At 36.9% G+C, this 16,554-nt stretch overlaps 1 protein-coding gene across 2 annotated transcripts in view; it reads left to right on the plus strand.

Annotated features, from left to right (window-relative positions):
* The window catches only part of DYNC2H1 (dynein cytoplasmic 2 heavy chain 1), a 151,483-nt gene that overhangs the window by 88,800 nt on the left and 46,129 nt on the right, over positions 1-16,554 (plus strand). For both annotated transcript variants that reach the window (XM_087721147.1, XM_087721148.1), the window contains exons 71-78: positions 2,574-2,639; positions 5,136-5,186; positions 6,065-6,142; positions 7,296-7,427; positions 10,430-10,502; positions 12,155-12,315; positions 13,337-13,462; positions 16,380-16,490. In XM_087721147.1, coding sequence (XP_087577273.1) covers positions 2,574-2,639; positions 5,136-5,186; positions 6,065-6,142; positions 7,296-7,427; positions 10,430-10,502; positions 12,155-12,315; positions 13,337-13,462; positions 16,380-16,490 — 798 coding nt within the window. The remainder of the gene's footprint in view (positions 1-2,573; positions 2,640-5,135; positions 5,187-6,064; positions 6,143-7,295; positions 7,428-10,429; positions 10,503-12,154; positions 12,316-13,336; positions 13,463-16,379; positions 16,491-16,554) is intronic.

A 16,554-nucleotide genomic window follows, 5' to 3' on the forward strand; every position in this document is an offset into this window, starting at 1 on the left:
AAGAGTGACCTTCATTAGATAATCTAGGGTTAGAACCAGGGTTGTCCCGATTTTAATGCTAGTTCACAATATATCCATATAAATAACAATTGAATAGTTGATTGGCATATTTTGCAACCTATGACTTTAAAAAAATATATATAGTAAAAATGTCATTGTGGTCAATATTACCTCACACCTCTACCTGTACTTGTATATTGTAGTTAGATTGGCTTCAAAATACATAAATACAGTCAGAAGATTGAGAACATATTATATTGGCTTAACCAATATTATAGAAACTGTAATTTTCCAATATAACACATTAAACTTCCAGGGGAATGAATTTCATGGTCTGGGAAACAGAAGGCTTTCTTTTGAGTAACCACCCTAATAGTGGAGGCACATTCAATTTATACAGGAATGGATCGCAATAATGAATATGCACATATCACATGAGTGGGCATATATGAGACTGAACAGCCCAATAGAGATATCTATCTTCCTTCCACTTGAGGATAAAATTGTGCATATTTTTTTCTTCTAAATGCTATACATGTCAGCTAGAGCCATCCACTTGAAGAGAATAGGAACAAAGAATTATAATATCTCTGGGAAAAGGCAGAAATGGCTAGGGTGGGTGCAAGAATACAATGTTCCACAGCATGTAAAACAAATATAGCCCAGAAACTGATAACCTTATGAATAAAACATTCCATATATTTCAGAAGGACATTTTATTAGGAAACCAATTAAGAGATCCCAGAACAGAAGTTTTCGCATGAAATTATTCATAAATTTGCAAGCAGGTGCCCCCCCCCCCAAAAAAATTAGGGTTGACCTTAGTTGTTGTGTGACTATAAAATTATTAGGAATACTCCTAGTAACAAAACTCCTGGAAGAATGCAATGGCAACACATCATATTGTTGTCAAGAAATTTGGCAACATAAAATCACCAGAGTTGAGTTCAACATCACTTACTTTTGGCATTGCATCAAATAAGGTAAATCAATGATGGCTATCCTTTTCCCCATCGCATGCCAAAAGTGGGGGGAGTACAGGGGGGAGCTATAATGCTATGCGTGCGTGTGACCCTCCCCACCCCCCCTGCTTTGGGGACACGATGGACCCGTTTTTTGCCCTTCCCAGGCTCCAGAGGCTTTCTAGGAGCCTGGGGACAGCAAAAACAGCCTCCCTAGTCTAGCCTAACCCTAACCCTAACCCTCCCCCTGAAGCTTCCAGAGCGTGAAAAACAGCCCTATGGGCAAACTAGAAGTTTAGGAACGAACTTCCGGTTTGCACGTAGGGCCGTTTTTCGTGCCCCGGAGCCTTCAGAAGGCTTCCTTGAAACCTCTGGAGTATGAAAAATGTCCCAACGCGCAAACCGGAAGTCCGTTTCCAAACTTCTGATTTGCGCGTTGGATTGTTTTTCGCCCTCCGGAGGCTTCAGGGAAGCCTTCGGAGGGTGAAAAACAGCTTTAAAAGAAGGTTGAAGTCAGCTGGCCGGCGCACTCATGCACGCTGGAGCTGACAGTGCAATGCCTCACATGCCCTAACAAATGGCTCTGCAGGCCACCTGTGGCACACGTGCCATAGGTTTGCCATCATGGATATAAGTGAATTTTTTCCAAGTATTTTATATGATTTCCACATCATGTAAAATTCATCAACAGTTGTTTTTTTTTAAAAAAAAGCATAGATAGGAGGTTTTATTGATCATTCCCATCATTAGAGCACATTCAATATTCATTCTTTTAAAACTTTTGAAAGTAAATTGTTTCCAATCTTTGAAAGTTCCACTATCCTAAACAATGAAATATACTCACCCTATATTACACATCTTCGGTGTCAGCATGTTAAACTTGCATATATGGTTACATATATGGAAGGAGACAAATCATTTTAAATCTCAGAATACCATTTGCTTTTATTACAGTGAGCATCGTGAGCATTAGATCGTGAGCATTAACTGTGTGACTATTTGATCTAGATATCACAGATGATTTTAAAATGCTGGTGGTTAGTTCAGAAAGTGAATTCATTGGAAAAACTATAAATTAATAGCTATGGATTTATGTAGTTGCTTGGTTCAGAAATGAGCTAGTTCAATTACCTTTCACTTCAGCTGAAATATAGCATTGCTTCCTATATTGACAATGTAGCCATTCAGTATTATAAAAAGATTTCCAAACCAAAGTTATATTACCTTTGACTGTTGAACAATCAATTCAATTTTGCATCATTTCTATTGCTTAAAGGAATCATTGTATATTTCATTGAAAATGAGAATGCCCAAGATTACTGTTTTGGAGAATGGTGGAATAAGAATAAGAATGTTGGGTTCTATTTTAAAAGATCAGAGATAAAAAATGCAGTCACAGAAATCACGGGAGTTAAAAATATTGAAATAAAATATCATATTGCCTTGAACCAAGATACTCTGGTTTAGAATTTTCCTTAGCAAAATCTGAGGATATGTAACCAGCTGCATGGTTTCTTTATCTGTTTCTATAAAAAAAACACTTTCTAGGGTATTATTTTCCAAGGAGAACATTGCATAAGATGTTATTAATGTTTTGTCTTCTGATTACAGGCGGATCAGCTAATGTTTGCATTACATTTTGTGAAAGGAATGCATCCTGAACTTTTTCAAAACAATGTAAGTCACATAGTAATGCTTACCCTTTAATTTTAATTGGCCATTATTTCTGATGGTTTTTACACTATTAACCCTTGATTTAACGACCGTTCATCCAGCAACAATTTAAAGTTACCATGGTGCTGAAGGGCTTTGGGCCCATGCCTGAAGTTACAGCCATTGCAGCGTTCCCCCAGACACATGATTAAAATTCAAGCACCTTGCCCACACTTAAGACCACAGGGGCACTGCAGCTGATCTCACCTGATTATTTCCTCTCTCCCCCCCCCCCGCCATCTATATGCCCTCTGGCCCCATCACACCCTGTGCTCTGCTCCCCCAGCTGACTCTCACCACCATTTTCTTGCTCCCACTGCTGCCAAGGCATGACCAACATGACTGCTGAGTTGTATGGGGCTGGCTTTGTCCTGCAAAAAAGGGGAGGGGGAACAGTTGTGGGTTCTGGATCCCGTTGCAACCTGTACAGTGCAACGGGGCCGGGCGTCCACCACATGCATGCGTGCAGTACATGCGCAGAGCGCGCATGCATACTTACCGCCCATGACGCTCCACAACATTCAGCTTCTCGGTGGAGCATCATGCAGGCGCTGTATGCTCCGTGTGCATGCGCATAAGCCCCAATCGACTCAAATACAGGTAAGGAGGGCGGGTGGAGCCTCCGGAGCATCATACCAGAACGGTATTTGGTGCTCCCAGCATTCATCGGTATGCCCGTACCAGGACGTACCAGTTACATCCCACCACTGAAGGGGAAGCGTAAAGCAGCCCATCCTTGAGCTGGAGTACATCAAAAAGGCCTCTTCACTGCACTCTTGCAGTGGATCACATGGAGCAAGCTTTGAGTTGCAGAGAAAAAAAGTGGAAAGCAGCCTTTTATTCCCCTTAAAGCCAGTTGCATGGGATCCAGGAACAGAACAAAAAGGGGCATTTTAGCTCTCTCCGACTCCAGAGGGGGAAGCTTTGTGCTTTTTTTTTTTCTTTTTTTGTGTCATTCCCATATGCCCCAAGAATATGGCAAAAAAAAAAAAGATATTTTCTCTCACTCTGGCCCCTTTAAGCTGCTTTGTGCTTTAAAAACAAATGCTGCACAGAGCCAACCTCATATGGCCCAGCAGCAAGACCAGGAACACTTTGTCAACATTAGGAATAAGAAGGTGTCAGTGAATGTCAGCAAGGCATTGTGGAGGGACACCAAAAGGGAGGGTGGGGAGAAGAGAAGCAGGTGGGGAAAATTGAAGGCAATCCTTTACCTTACTAGATGCTTGGGGGCTGGGAGAGACCAAGTCCAGAGTAGCTTGGATTGGGGAGGATTGCTTGGCTAATAACTGGTAAAATTTGCTTAATAGCAGCAATACGGATTACTGGGACTGCGGTTGCTAAGCAATGCAGTCATCTGATGTTTTGCTTTATGACCAATTGCTTAGCAACTAAAATGCTGGTCCCAATTGTGGTCATAAGTCATAGTGATGTCATTCAGGTTTTTTTGTTTGCTTTCAAATTTAAAACTAGTTACACAGACTCTGTCAATCTCAGTGAGACTGTTAACAGCTTAAGGCATTTTGTGGAGATGCTGCATAGATGTCCTTTTCAGTATGATCTGAGAGTTAATATAAGACGAGAACTAGAATTTACTAAAATTTACTCTTTATTATAGTTATTTTGAATGTTGTTGTCAATGTAATGTTTTACTGTAATCAGTACTAATTGAAGAAGAGAATGGGAATAGAAAAAATGTACATAGGCACTTGCCATCATTGTGCCGCTCAGATGTACAGTATATGTTGGATGGATGGATGGATGGATGGATGGATGGATGGATGGATGGGTGGGTAGGTAGGTAGGTAGGTAGGTAGGTAGGTAGGTAGGTAGGTAGGTAGGTAGATAGATAGATAGATAGATAGATAGATAGATAGATAGATAGATAGATAGATAGATAGATAGATAGATAGATAGATAGATAGATAGAAGATAGATGGATAGATGGATAGATATAGATGTGTGTGTGTGTGTGTATCTTTCAGACTGAAGTCGAATATTTATTTGTTTAATTTATTTTTTAAAATTATTTGACTAACTATTTTACTCCTGTGACTCTGAGCATAAAACCTCAATACTGTAAGACACATTTATACAATGCAGGCAAGGTCCTCAAAAAGATTTTAATCCAAAAACCACAATATAATAAGTCAGGCTCATCTTGAATCCTGTCTGAATGCCTGAGGGAATAGTCAGGTTTTTTAAGCTTTGGAGAACAGCAACTGGATTGGGGCTATCTTAATCTCTAACAACACGTTACTAAATGCAATGAATGTTTCGCTGAGAAGGGGCAATTTGGAATGGAACAAAAGTAGGAAAGTAAATTAAAATTGGCACTTCTAATTCCAAGTACGCCCATTTAGTCATGTCTCCATTTTCTCTTTGAAAACATTACCCTTGACTGTAGTTTGAGTATTTCCATTATGTTTTAACATTTTAAAAATTGTATTGTTCTTACAGGAATGGGACACATTTACCGGTGTAATCATTGGAGATATGTTAAGAAAATCAGTAAGTGTCACTTAACACCTTTTTTTTCCGAGCAAAAGTACCATCTAACATTATCTTTCTGACAATGACAAAAAGTATAGTCTGTCATAGATTATTTCTCTGCCATAATAAGAACATAATTCTGTTCTCTTCAACAGAAACTTTTATATTTAATAAAATAATCAATGTTTGAATATTAACTGTTATTGGTTCTTTCAACGATAACAATCTGTTTGTGCTATCAGGAGAAGTTATATCAGACCTTTCATAATTTTGTTATTAGTGATAAATGTTTACTTCAGGGGGGTGTTTTGGGGAAAAACAACAACACATTGGGAAAGTTTTTCCCAGATCGTTTTTCTCTGCAGTCTGCAGCCAGATCTGGCTGACTTTCAGCTCGATCTTTCTTTTCCTGACTTCTCACCATCCCTCTCCATCACACCCAAACCAGATTTGGTCCTGCAAAAGAAACAGTCACAAACTCTGAATATTTTCATGGTGAATGCTAACGAGAGTTTTGACATTTAAAATTTAATTCATGGGGCAGGGAGAGGGATGAGATGGATCTAGTCTAAGAGAAGCAGACTTTTTTAAAAAAAGAAGAATGATGAATCATGTATTCATTAGTATTGTCACTGTCTTAGAAATCAGAGTTTTGGCCTTAATGTTTATTGACAAATCTTAAGGCTCACAGATATATTTGGCAAAGATCTGAACAGAACGTGACAGTCTCTTTTGTGACAACTGGGAGAACTGAAAAATGCCTGCTGAATGATTGACCAAGTCATTTGTGATTGCCCTGGGGGTAATGGTTGTCACAACCAAATAATATTTTGTTTCACTTCCTTACATACATGCCCTATAACATTTGCAATAAAATTTATTTTTGTATCATTCAGGATTCCACCAAAAGCATCAGAGATCAGATTCCCTCTTGGATAGAACAAGAAAGAAGCTGGGCAGTGGCAACTCTAAAGGTACAGTTCTGATATTTTTTTTCTACAGAAAAATAATTTACTCTAAAAAACCCTGAGTTTTACTTCCAAACATCTGTACCCTGAAATCATAGTCGTGTATTATTTTTCCCTTCCATAGTAGCATCTTTGTTTTCAAGTTAATGATGCAGAAATTGATCATTTGGGAGGGTCAGTAATATATGTTAATGTGTGATGTGTAATTAGCTAATTTTAAAAATGCCTCTGTTAATAGTGTTTCTCCTTCTTCCCTAATTCTCAAATTATGTGAATTAAAAATATTTAAAAAGTAACTTTGGGCCATATTTATAACCTTCATGTCATGCTTCACAATGGTCATTTCCAATAATTGTAGTTGAATTTTGAAAACCTTGTCTATTTTTAAAAAAACCATATTAGGTTCCTTTTTTAATCTTCATTTTGCCATGCTTAGCTAGATTCAAAAACCAAAATCAACACTTTAAGCTGAGCCCCTAAAGAAGTAAGGTAGCTGATGTATTGTGTTGTCTCTCAAAGGTCTTTAAAATCCTAAATCTGTTCTTTATTGTTGATGTTTCAGAATGACCTTTAAACAACTATGTATGGACCAAATAATATGATTAGAAATATGTTTGAAAATAACATATTTGATCTACCTATGAATCTAGTATTCTATGTTCTGTTCTGCTTATTTAGAAAAAATGTCTGCAAGCAAACAAGCTCAGAGAGCACCAAGAGCTCCATAATTTAGCATGAACTACATATATTGTCTTCTTTTGATATATAAATATATAATATGTAAGCTCTTTGAGATTAGATATAAGGAAAGGGTTTAAATATAACATTTAGCTTTATGAAAATAGGCTAGTTTGATTTATCCAGGCTCCCACTGAGGTTTTGATTGGAATTCTACTTTAATGCAAGAAACCCCACTTCTACACATATGGTTTTACAATTGTTATATTGTCTCAACACACCAGGTACATTTATTAAGCCACATGACAACCATTCCTTGAAAATTAATGAAAACAACTATTCCAGTATGGTTTTACAGAAGTGCAATGAATGCATGGTTTGAGAATTAAAATTATATGACAGTTAATTAATTTTTTCAATGCAGCATAAAAAAAATAGATTTTCCCCCTCTTACATGTAAACCTGTTGATTTATTTTATAGATCTCTCTCCCAACTTTGTATCAAATGGTTTGCTTTCAAGATGAAGCACTGTGGCAGCCTTTCTCACGGAGCTCAGTGTGTGAACAAGAATTTCCATCTATTATAGCAAATAGAATGTCTCTATTTCAGCAGGTATTTTTCGACTACAATTTTAGACAAGTATAAATCATATGCAAATCTTTGGAGGTGGGGTGGCAGGGGAGGAGAGAAGGCAGAATATTTCCCCATCCTTTTTCTCTTACACTGCTGGATTTCATGTTTATTCAAAGCATGCTTTTGCAGTTTTTATAGCGTAATAAATCTTATAAAATACCAAAAAAAATGTGACTTAATTTGTTAAATGTGAGCCTACTGGAGCTGTAGATTCAAATCTTTCATTTTGTCAAGCAGTTTTCGATGCTTCCTCCTGCCATCCTCCCCCCCCCTCCCCGTTATGAAGGATCCATAAGTCACCAATTGAATGTACAAGCCTTCCATATTAACATCTCTTATTCAGTCACTGGTATTCTCAGTTAAAAAACATTGATTGAGCCAGGGCTGAAAATGTGAATATTTTAAATATCCATCTTAATAACGTGAAGACTGAAAACATCAGCTGATTTTTTTACAAGAAGTTCTGGTCTCTGCAGTGATGTCAAGAGAGTTGTAAAGTTGATTCTGTAAATTGCTGACGTTGAATTGGATTCTAGATTTGAATTACAGATAAGATTGCCTTCTGGTCACTTTCTTAACCAGCTGGCTTAATATACTTGCAAGAACAGATGAATAGAACAGGTCCAAAGAAACATGAAGTAGTCCATTTGTTTACAGTAGACCTGAGGTGAATACCCTTCCTATAACCAGAAGCTTCACCATTTTGACTGTTACTGCGTTTGTTTTTTCTTTTTTCTTTTAAAATATTAGTTCAATATTGTTGTTGTTGTTAGTTGTGAAGTCATGTCTGACCCATTGCAACCCCATGGATAGCGTTCCTCCAGGCCTTCCTGTCCTCTACCATCCTCTGGAGTCCATTTAAGCTCTCGCCTACTGCTTCGGTGACTCCATCCAGCCACCTCATTCTCTGTCATTCTTTTTTTGCCCTCAGTCTTTCCCTGCATTTGGCTCTTCTCCAGGGAGTCAATATACCCTGGTTCAATATACCACCCCTCCCCCCCCCAAAAAAAAATCAGGGGGGAAAAATGAAGGCAAGCAAAAGCATGCTTACGAGAACTTATTCAACTTAACTTCCAGATCTTGACCACATTAAATTCATACTATTCACCTTTCATGGTATTGATAATATTGATCACACTTTCCATGATACATCCAGCTCTTAAACATAAAATAACCGTAGACTGATTGCAAGTTGTAAATCTGGGCTCATTTCTATTGCTTCCCATACTCAATGTTCTGGTATACTAACATTTTTAAATTACATTGATCTTTATAATACCAGATTAACAAGTGTATAGATATCAAAGTAAATTGAGGAAAACTATGAGTAAGTGTTCCCCCATTCTGTTTACACTTCCAACACAGTTAATTTATTAGCCAGTATTTTTAAGGAATCTTTTTGGTACCTAGTAAATACGACAAAGAATATTTTGTTAAATTTGTTTCAATATTTTTTTTTGCAGAAATCTTTCTCTTACTTTTTTTTCCCTCATCAACAGCCTCTTTTATCAATTTACTGAGCGACTTTTTTCTTCATAATTCCCATTAGTTCAACTTCACAGACTTTTGGCACTTTTATAATGAAATTCTTTTCAATCTGCTCCAAGCAGCCATCACATCTGCTTTTTTATGTAAGCTTTCCATCTGGGAGAAGAATCTATATTATAGTATGCTTTTCCTCCTATCATTTCATTTTTGTTTCTTTTATTCTTTCTTCCCTTGCTTATTTCTTCCCAAGATCTATTCATGACAGTATCAAAACATTGACTGTTCCACATTCAGAATCCATATCTTTGTACTTTTTACTATTTTTAAAAATGTTTAAAATCATAAGCCATCCAATTAATCATGAATTTAAGTTTATATTCTTTCTTGCTCTTTGTAGTTCAGAATAGATATGTGCTTGAACTATGCATTCCAAAGTGATCTTAGCCTAAACAGCTACTCAGTAAATGGTCATACCTATGTTTTATATCAACCCACCCATATCAACCGAAAGTTTACTGTGTAACCATTGAAAATGTTGCTATCCTTCCTACAGGCTGGCTTATTTTCCGTAAATTTAGCTGCCTGGCTAGCTTTTTCCAGCTCACTGAAGCTGCCATTTAATAAAGTGGAAAGTAAAATATTAACTGATTGAACAGCACAATTAATACTGTATATTCATTTAGTAATCATAGATTAAGAACTGCCAATTTTAATCAGATTTTAATTGGAATTGTCTCTGTTAAAGAGGCTGAACAGTGCTGATGACTGCATTTAAATAATTTCTATACCTTCTCATTCATGCCCTGCACTTAAGCTTTTATAAATAATACATTATCTGTTAATATTAACTAAGGAATGTGCTATCCTCATTAGATATCTACTGTATCTTAAGATCTGAAGTATGAAATATAAGAGAAATGTTTCTTTTAACTGCTCAATGTCAAGAGTAAATCAACTAGAAAACTTTCTTAAATGAAAGACAAGTGCTAGAAATATTGCCATATTTGTCTGGAATTGAGTTGATGGTCTGCTGTATCAAAACTGAAATCAGCCTTGTTGTGAAAGATTGTAGGGAGGCTGAGAAAAGAATGGAAGAGATAGCACTGAGTGAGTCTGTTGTCTCTTAAATGGCAACCAGCCCAGGTAAAGAGAAATCTGGGAATAATTATCCAAAATAATTTCCCTAAATATATTGCATATTTCTAAGTTCCAGGAACTTTTTACTCTGTGCATTTTTGCATACCATGCATAATTGTATAAGGGTTATTATTTTCCATTGTTTATCTCCGCTACTAATTAAACAATAGATTAATTTATTGCATAAATAATATTGGAAGCAGCTTTTATCACATTTTTTAGAAAGCTGTAATTTTAAAAATGCTCATCTTTATGATACATTTCACTCGTCCAACTCTTTGCGCCAACCATGTAGAAGTGTTTGATGATGTTTGCTAATCAGCTGAGGAGCCTGATGTGAACATTTTTACTTGCAGGTCCTTGTGGTCCAGGCTGTCAGGCCAGATAGGCTACAGAGTGCAATGGCTCTTTTTGCTTGTAAAACTTTGGGTGAGTTGCTATATTTTTCAGAACACATATAGTAAGGTATATATTTCCACTTTAATTCATCTAAAGAGTAATGTATAAAATAACACAGGCTTTCACATGCATGTATTACTGTTATAGGTGGTAAACAAGTCGTAATAAATTACGTCACCTTACGTTACATCATAGTACGTTATGTCACGTCATGGTACGTTACGTCACATGTTAGCCATCCATTTTGTCTCTAGGTAGCTAATGACAGCTAAAAATACAGCAAAACAGCAGCATAACAATAAATACATGATAACATCCATCAACATAACCCAGAGTTGTAGGGAAGATGGATGGCATAGAAATTTAATAAATCAAATCAAATCAACATAATCATCTCATGGTCTCTGCCATACATTCCAGTCCCCATGCCCAGAGACATAGCTAAATCCAAGACCTTATGAAAAGTCAGTAGGATTGGAGCTAATCTAATCTGCCAGGGGAATGATGTTGCCATTGCAGCAAAAGTTTTTTTCCCTTGGTTCAGTCAGATGATATTCTTTAATAGAAAGGAGTCATATCATGTCTGTCCTGGAGATCTGATGGACAAAATAGGCATAGGTAGAACTCCCACAAATAATTTGTCCCTAAGCCATTAATTGAATCAGCAAAGACTCTGGCAGCCAAAGCAGAGTATAAACAATCAAGATAAAGAAAAGAAAAGATAGACTGAGGCATGTTCATTTTAAAGTAGATGCAGTTTTGAAGGATCTATGGAAGCTTTACTAAGTAGCAGAGAGGTGCATGCTTGCACACATGTGAATTCTGAAGCATATCTCCAAATAATTGTTTAAAACATAGCCCTAGTATGTAGCTCCTTTTTCTACTTCATATTTTTATACTAATATTTTATTTGTCCTGCTGTCTTTTGTGTTATCTATGGATGCTTACTTTAAATTAGAACTTTGTGCTTTCTCAAAATAGTTTGAAAAATGTGGAATGCTTCGTGGTCTCTGAGCTTAGTTGTTTGCTGGCAGCTGTTTCATTACCTGGCTAGGTAACATAACTACACTGATTATGTTGCTAGCTGGGTAATGAAGTGTCTGCCAGCAGGCAACTCGGAGCACCAACAACCAACTCAGAGAGCACCAAGGGCTCCACAATTCAATCCTGACTGACAGATATTCTTTTCTATTACGGTTTTAAAAATATTAAACAGATATTCTGTCATTTATACTACAGTGGTTTTAGCAGGTAATTGTTATTAGGAGACATCTTTATAAAGAATGTGTATTTTACAATAGAAATGTTTTGTTAAAATTGAGTTTTCCAAAATGGATCTGCCTTGCATTTCTGGAACTTGTATGAGCGCTTACTTGAATTACAGTATTTTTATCTAATATCTTCAGCTTTTAAAAAAGTTTTTTAAGTTATCATTTGCAGTGTCAGCAAAAACAAGGGTCTGCAGATGTGTCTATATCCAAACTATCATAGATTTACTATGTGATTATTTTGATTTTATAAAGCATCCATATCAAAGATTTATATAGGGACAAGGAGCTTGAGAATATTCAGTGCAGTTCTGTTCTGTGAACAGTTCAGATGACAATAACAACTCAAAATGTATTTGTGGGTTTATTGGAATTCTATGTTACTTTTTTATTATAAATGCTTTCCGTTTCTAGGGATTAAAGAGCTGTCACCACCCCCACTCAATCTGAAACGCCTGTACAAAGAAACATTAGAAATCGAACCAATCTTGATTATTATTTCCCCTGGTGCTGATCCTTCTCAAGAATTGCAGGAGCTTGCAAGCACTGAAAGAAATGGAGAATGCTACCACCAGGTGAATCACTGTCATGCATCAGTTGAAGGGAAATGCTTTCCTCCCCATGTTTCTTGTTCTTGGCTAGAACACACAATTTGTTGATTGATTACACTTGCTCCTTGGTGTCTTTGTGTGTGTATGTGTCACATACACACACATATGCATACATACATTGATGCATATACACATCTTTAGTGTACCATCAACAGATAGCTGAGGTGGAAGACATTGGAAGTCCTACTAGTGGATAGAAAGGTCTGGACTAAAAGGCAGCACTGCGGCGTTGATCATAGCAGCACAAAAACTGGCCCAGAGCCATAGAAGCATGGTTCTACCACACTAGACAGGATCTGAGGTGTACCAGAGACAGTTCAACACAGTCTGCAGCAGGATGCAAGAGGTAGGCCGGAAGAGCATACACTGAATGACACAGTCAAATAGCTGATGCTGTTTACAGGAATATCTGCAAGGTGTATGAGCCAGATCCTCCAATGTCCAGATGGGAGATTCTGCAGAAAGTTGTGGAGAATAACAGGACTTCGTCCATGTAGAACTTCCAGATTCAGACAAACAGGCCAATCAACATGTTGCTGCTGAGCCACACAACTGTATATAGGCTGGTTAGGGTTAGGGTTGAGAAGGACAAATAATATGTTTTCTTCTTTAAAAAAAAAAAACCTTTCTCCTCTTTATAAGCTATACTGAAACAATTCTAGAGATAATAAAGATACAAGACAAATGGCAATGATATTTTAATTGATATGCTGCCTCCATTATATATTATGTATGAGATAATTCATCTTCTATGAGACTACCACATAATGATTTCCATTAATTACAAATATGATCCAAAATTGTCCACACATAAACGGCAGTCATTTCACACTTGACATTTTGTGCCATTATTACAATTTCAATGTCATAATGTAGTAGTCGCAGTGTTAAAATTCAGTACTTCAATGCTTAATCTGCAAGACTCCTACAAATATATACATTTTTAAACTATGGTTAAAGAACAATATACCACTATATTTTGTAGGTGGCCATGGGCCAAGGTCAAGCTGATCTAGCTATTCAGATGGTAAAAGATTGTGCCCGGAATGGAGAATGGTTGTGCTTGAAGAATTTGCACCTTGTTGTATCGTGGCTGCCTATATTGGAAAAGGTAAGATATTTTGCAGACTTCAGTAATTTTTAGGCTGTTTTTTTGTGGCAAATGGGGAAAAAAAATTATCAATGTTACTGTAGTGCTCAGGACAAATCATCTGTCAACTTAATAAAACGAATAAAAACTCTACAAACAATTCCATCAGCAAACACATTGACATACAACCAACCTATGAGCCCTGTAGAATTCAAATCAACCACAGCCTACTAGCGATGGCATCAACCCTTAGCCAACCCATGCAACTCCCCCAACCAGAAGTTCACTTCCCAATGACCCTCACCTGATATGACCTCCTCATCATAAGACTCATCACAAGACCCTGACCAGACATGACCCACACCTGACCCATCACAAGACCCTGATCTGACGTGATCCTAACTTGACATGACCGCCCCGTCACAAGACCAACTACACAAAGCCCTTCTAAGCAGAAGAACACTGACTCTGACATCCCCTAAATTCTGTTGAAGACATTACCTATTGTTGGCTGGTAATGAAACATTAGGAAACTAACCCACAAGCTCCAAGAACAAACCTCTACCCCCCAAATTAATAAAAGAATCATAAAAGTAATAGTTTGCAATCCTCTCACATTTTCCTGAAGGAGAGTTACATTGCACTCAGTGGGAAGTTTAGATAACCCTTTTTAGAGTTTTGTGGTAAAGTTCTTGTGTAGCAAAAAATTCCAGTTGTTAATTTACATTAGAATGCAAGGATTATTAGGGATCGATTGGATTGGTGACATTCACAATTTATCTCAAACCATTACAAATTTATTAAATCATAGTTGTCTTGCTGATTTTTAACTCTTAACTAATAAATAAATGGAAACCAAGAATATGATTCTTGTAGCAACTGTTTGCCACTGAGAAAATTAGATTCTCTGAGATTCCTACTCATATTTATTGGAAAATGGTGGATAGATCACATATGTATGTATGTGTGTATAATTTAGCATCATATATATATACGTTAGTATATTATAGAAGGTTTGTTCCTCTGAGTCTCTGCTTCTTGAAGTGTTGCTACCTTTGACCTAATAAGAAAAAATGCACAGATGTTCCAACCTTACAGTAATTGGGAAACCACCATTCTCCCTGCTATATAGCTGTGTATTCACATTCTCTCTAGCCACCTTGTTTGTATCTGGAAGGATAAAAGGAAATGAAAGATGTCCCTGTAACAGCACTTAGCAATAGCACTTAGACTTGTATACTGCTTCATAGTCCTTTATAGCCCTTTCTAAGTGGTTTACAGAGGCAGCATATTGTCCCCCAACAACCTGGGTCTTCATTTTATTGACCTCGGAAAGATGGAAGGCTGAGTCTACCTTGAGCTGATGAGACCTGAACTGCCAAACTCCTGGCAGACAGCAATCAGCCGAAGTAGCCTGTAGTACTGCACTCTAATCTCTGTGCCACCATGGCAGATTTTACTCCACTAGTCATCATCGACTATAGAGTCAGCGCTCATCTCCATTTCAAGGCCATTGATCCAGCTCTGTCCAAACATGCTTCCATGGTCAGATGGCCAGCATGAGGTGGCAGAGTACTGTTTCCTCCCCACCAAAGTGGTACCTCTTTATCTGCTCACATTTGCATGCTTTTGAACTGCTAGGCGGGCAGGAGCTAAGAGAAGATGGGTGCTTGCCTCAGTGCATGACCATCAGATTTCCACCTCATAAACCCAGGGTCTTAACCACTGAGTCTTCATGCCACCCCAACTGGTTTCTTAAATTATTTCCCAGCTTTAATTGCTCTACTAGGGAGGAAAGGAAAGGAAAGGAAAGGAAAGGAAAGGAAAGGAAAGGAAAGGAAAGGAAAGGAAAGGAAGGAAGGAAGGAAGGAAGGAAGGAAGGAAGGAAGGAAGGAAGGAAGGTCAGTATAGTGCGCTATTTTTGTTTGTAGCCCAGTTCTACAGTCTCACAATAATTAAAGAAGTGTTCCTATGTTTTGGAGACTCGCTGACATTTGTGCCTTGGAAAAGTAGTCATCAGTGATTAATGGGTAGCTGCCCTATAGTTTACTGTGTACTGTGCATGTCAAATTAGCATTTGTGATTTATTTTAAATCTAAACAGATTAAAGGATTTGTAATTTATTCAGGTGTAGTACTTCTAAAATCTCAGAAGTATGGTTTAGCAGAGTTGTATCCCTTTTGCCAATTGCTCCCAAGTGTATTTGAGGCAACTCTTATTGTAAAAGTTACAGCAATGTAAATCTATGTGATGATGTAGAAAATGGAGCATGCTATTTTAAACAAATTATTATTTTGTTATTATGTCAACTTGTTCTACTCCCTAAAATTATTCCCCTGGAAATGTGTGTATTACAAATAGAAACTCCCTCGTTACAGTGATATTTATAATAAAGGCAGAGTTTGGTAAAAGGATGTTAGCATACTTTTGAAATATTTTAAAAAGCCACAGATGATTCATTCAGGGGGTAACTTGTAGTTCATACCAAATAAATATATTTATATTTCAAAAATTAACTGGCAAAAAAATATAGTTACAGTTGGCATAAATCCTTCAATTCGTGATATTCAAATAATAAAAACAAAAATTGCTTTTGGAAGACATTTTGACCATATATGAATTTTTTATTTCTATATACTGTATATCTTCTATTCCTTTCTTCCCTTTGACATCTTGACTCAGAAAATAATAATCAAGCAGAAGACAAAATGTGGTTGCAAATCATGATTTTTCTCAAACAATCAGTTAAAGAGAATATAATCATCTCGTGTCAGGGATATAAAAAGGATTGTTCAATTTATGATGAAATTGATTTGTCTTTCTATTATCATATTTCAGTATATTAAATTTAATTGTTGTCCATATTTTTCAGAGAGCAATTTGACATTAGAATGTAAATCATTTCTTTGCATTTTGAGCATCAATTCTTTTACAATAGGAGCTGAATAACCTACAGCCCCAGCCTGGGTTTCGTCTTTGGTTGACAGCTGAAGTCCATCCCAGCTTTTCTCCCATTTTACTCCAATCAAGTCTGAAGATAACATACGAAGTAAGATTTGAAACTCTAAGGAATTCCAGCCTTATTGGCAAAATAATTACAATTCCACACAGTG

This window comes from Thamnophis sirtalis, unplaced genomic scaffold (assembly GCF_051295495.1).
Source record: "Thamnophis sirtalis isolate CommonGarterSnake01/CBP01778 unplaced genomic scaffold, rThaSir2_p1.2 scaffold_8, whole genome shotgun sequence".
Classification (NCBI taxonomy): domain Eukaryota; kingdom Metazoa; phylum Chordata; class Lepidosauria; order Squamata; family Natricidae; genus Thamnophis; species Thamnophis sirtalis.